The sequence below is a fragment of the Macaca thibetana genome, chromosome 6 (assembly GCF_024542745.1).
Source record: "Macaca thibetana thibetana isolate TM-01 chromosome 6, ASM2454274v1, whole genome shotgun sequence".
NCBI lineage: Eukaryota > Metazoa > Chordata > Mammalia > Primates > Cercopithecidae > Macaca > Macaca thibetana.
Window position 1 is genome coordinate 61,182,608 of NC_065583.1, and position 4,081 is coordinate 61,186,688.

At 37.7% G+C, this 4,081-nt stretch overlaps 1 protein-coding gene across 1 annotated transcript; it reads left to right on the top strand.

Moving 5' to 3' along the window:
- The first annotated feature begins 301 nt into the window (after positions 1–301).
- Positions 302–999, top strand: LOC126956130 (uncharacterized). The gene has a single exon (XM_050792984.1). It carries the CDS (start codon positions 302–304, stop codon positions 683–685), a length of 384 nt encoding a protein of 127 aa, XP_050648941.1. The 3' UTR covers positions 686–999.
- Positions 1,000–4,081: the final 3,082 nt, after the last annotated feature.

Consider the following 4,081-nt stretch of genomic DNA (forward strand, 5'->3'; position numbering starts at 1 on the left):
GAGCCACCATGCCTGGCCCCACGTTTTCTAATTTTGAAGTTCAGATCATTTGAACTACCTCAGCCTAGTGCTCATTGTGCAAAGGTCCAGAGGTGCAGAAAAGGGAGACTGGGCTACCATGACTACTGGGTTGATTATCTGTCATCCATGGGTAGAACTTTGTAAGCATGAGATGCTGATGAGATGTGATAGGTCAAGGGGCTACTGTCACCCAGGTCACTCAGGGCCCAGGCTGGGGCTAAGCGAGGAAAGTTTTCCCTTTTAATTTCTGAAACCCACCTGTGGTTAATACTGGGTATGGATGAGGACAAAAAATACCTTTCCCACTCTTTGGGAGGTAAAATGCAGGACACAGTCATCCCCCAGTCCCATTTCTAGTTCAGCTGAACCAAAGACAATTCTCAAACGGAAGATCAGTATTTTCAGTAGGTTGAACAAATTGGATACTGGGACAAATAAAACCTATGTTTGGGACAACTTGGTGGTGGCCACTGCGCAGACCAGACTTCGCTCGTTCTCGCGCGCCTCGCTCCGCTTTTCCTCCGCAACCACGTCTGACAAACCCAGTATAGCTGAGATCGAGAATTTCGGTAAGTCGAAACTGAAGAAGACAGAGACACAAGAGAAAAATCCACTGCCTTCCAAAGAAACGATTGAACAGGAGAAGCAAGCAGGCGAATCGTAATGAGGCGTGCGCCGCCAATATGCACTGTACATTCCACAAGCGTTGCCTTCTTATTTTACTTCTTTTAGCTGTTTAACTTTGTAAGATGCAAAGAGGTTGGATCAAGTTTAAATGACTGTGCTGCCCCTTTCACATCAAAGCGCCCGCCTCTCTCATCTGTCTATCTGGCTGGCAGAGAAGGAAAGAACTTGCATGTTGGTGAAGGAAGAAGTGGGTTGGAAGAAGTGGGGTGGGACGACAGTGAAATCTAGAGTAAAACCAAGCTGGCCCAAGGTGTCCTGAAGGCTGTAATGCAGTTTAATCAGAGTGCCATTTTTTGTTGTTGTTGTTGTTGTTCAAATGATTTTAATTATTGGAATGCACATTTTTTTAATATGCAAATAAAAAGTTTAAAAACTTAAAAAAAAACAAAAAAACAAAAAAAAACCCTGTGTTTAGATTAACATCTGACCACTCCAGACCCTTCAGATGTACTGAGTGCCCAGACACATCATTTGTCCTGGCTAGGTGGTCTGAAGTAAATACAATTTTTAAAAATTGTTTAAAAGGCACAAAAATAGAGTTCCAAGCATTTCTACAAATATGAACTCGTTAAATTTAATCTTCATAATCATACTATCAAGAAGAATCTATTATTATCCCCAGTGATTAAGGGTCATGCCCGAAGTCTCCCAGCTAGTAAGTGGCAGAGCTAGAATTTGAAACCCTGCAGTCTGGTCCCAACCTGTGTCTTCTTCCATTATGAAATCTATGTTTTTTGTTTTTTGTTTTCCATCTGCCACTGCCTGAGTTGATGGCTCTGGTGGATGACTGTTTCAGACATATTGGTGTGGTTAACTCACTATCCAGTCTATACAACACAGATTAGACCAATCCCACTAATGACTGAAGCAGATTAATTACGCCAAACATTGACTACTTCACCCTGATTAAGATGTTATTTTAAGTATGAATTTTGAACAAGTGCATTAGCAGAGGCCAAAAATAAAATCCCTGATATAAGCAAGCTATATTCTAATCTACAAAAGAGTGAAAATAGAACCCCGAATTAATCAAATAGGCAGTAACCATGGTGGTTAAAAGCATGGACGTGGGGCAGATTGTCTGGATTTGGATTCCAGCTCCACCACTCACCAGCTATGTGGCTTAGTAAGTTACTTAGCCTTTAAAATCGTTGGTTCCTTATCTTTTAAAAGGGAGTAATTATGACTATTTATTTTTGTTATCCTAAGGATAAAGTATAAAGCTTATAATGGAATATGGCACTTTTTTTAAGGGCATAAGAGAATGAACAGAACCTGGACAATGCCAAAAGAGAAATACACAATCCATTATTACAAAGATATTTTCTTTATCATAGTTGGTCAAGCAATTTTAGCAGCCTTTTAGTGAGAAGTAACTGGAAATCAATACCCGTGCTCTACTTTGTGTCTCTTTCAGTGTTGATGAAAAGTATGTCCATGTTAGTTGTTCTCAGCTAATTTTTTTGTTACCTGTGGTAGATTTCAAAATATGGCCACAGATTTCTCCCAATCCAGTATGTACCCACTATGCAATGTGATTTTGTCATTCCCATAAGAAATGGAGTCTATTTCCTCCTCTCTTTGAATCTGGGCTGGCAGTTGTCCAGTAGAATTAAGCAGAAGGGATGTCATAATACTTCTAATTGCTAGGACTTAAGAAACTTTGTAGTATATTCCTACTGTTTTCTTGGAAAACTATTTGAGACTGCCATCTAAAGAAGCCAAGCTAGCCTAGTAAGAAATTGGAGGCAATAAAATGTGTTACTTTCAATACAAGCAAAATTATCATGCAATTGTTTCTCCATACACTGTAAGATTTTAGAATTACTTAGCAATTACTATGCTCTTTTATAAGCCATGAAACAGTTATAAAACAGTCACTCCCTTCCACCAGTCAAGTTTGATGTATTAGCTGCTTTGTCGGAATTACCACATTAAATGGACATGACGGTGAATGCAGCTGTAAGTGCACTGATTTCATTTCTCTTTTCTTACGTTTTTATTTGTTATAAAAGTTTTTGCTGCTGTGATGTCCCTCCTTAAAAATCCACTGATTTAGGTTTGGCTGTCTTCAGTGTTAATCACGTAAACCAGAGTAAATCCGCACGTTATTACACATTAAATATGAAGATTCAGACTGCATCACTGGTATCTTCTTTCCACTCTGCCGTATCTGACTCTTTCTCCTCTCTTCTCCAATAAGTATGGAGAGCTGCTCAGCAACGTCACACTTAGCAAATACAGAATGGAAAGGCAGTTGCAGTTTCATGCCTAAACTCCATGCATAATTCTCTTGTAGCCAGAAGACACCCATTCTTCCTGGAGAAGGAATGAAAAAGCAAAAACTATAGATTTTTATGTCCAAGTCAAGTCCCATGACAGTAATGACTGATTGTTTATCCCATTCCTTCTCTACTCCTTCGTTTCCTATCACACAGGGGAGGTCTGAGGGGGTGAAGGCTAAAGTGATGCTGGGGTGTAGAAGAACCAGTGGGGTTCCAATTGAGTTCATTTCTCTCTGGAATGTGAGGTACTTGATATTTTGTCCTCAACTTTGGATACTACCTATGAATTTTGGTAAAAGGAAAAGTCCTTTTCAACACCATTTTCCATTATGATATGTAATTCTAAAATGACACTGTCATTTTGTTTTTGCCCATGTACTAAAATATTATAATTAATGTAATTTTTCTTATTCCCAAGCTTCTTTCACAGTGTCTGCTTTATAGGTGGTTGTTTCTATGTTCTTTGGTTCATTTTATTAAATCACTTTTTAAAATAATTTTTAGAAAACTCTACTTTCAGTTCTTTACATACTTCCACTTAAATGGCACTGCATTTGTTAAAATATTGGTTTTATAAGTGTTTGCATGAATATAATTAATTTTAAAATACATGAGGTTTAACTCAGAACAGATTTATTCTAGCTTACATGATGGCTCAGTTTCCTTAAAAAACTGGGTAATTGTGTGTATGAATACTCAGGAACAGGATAACAAAAATGAAAAACAATTTTTGAACTATTTAAACCATAATTGATCAGTTTTGGCTTTACATGTGGTTGCATAAATAGAAGTGAAATAAAATATCATTTATTCTTAGCATATTCCCTGTAGTACCTAGTTGGTTCAAATAAAAATGTAGTCAAAATATTCTTTTGCTCCAGAGGAAAAACATTAAACCATTAAGCCACCTGATTAATTTATTTTGTAGCTGAACTATATCAGTTTGTTCAGGGGTCCTAACTCCTAAAGAATTCTTTTTTAAACTTGAATATTTAACAGAACCTTTCTAGGAAATGAGGAACCATGCCCTAAATGAGGAACCCTGTCCTAAATTCTCCTTCTAGGTCCTATATTGAATGATGAAAGAG

What these genes read in the sequence shown, in the direction of transcription:
- LOC126956130 (XM_050792984.1), top strand. Translation starts at nt 302, where the DNA reads ATGAGGACAAAAAATACCTTTCCCACTCTTTGGGAGGTAAAATGCAGG.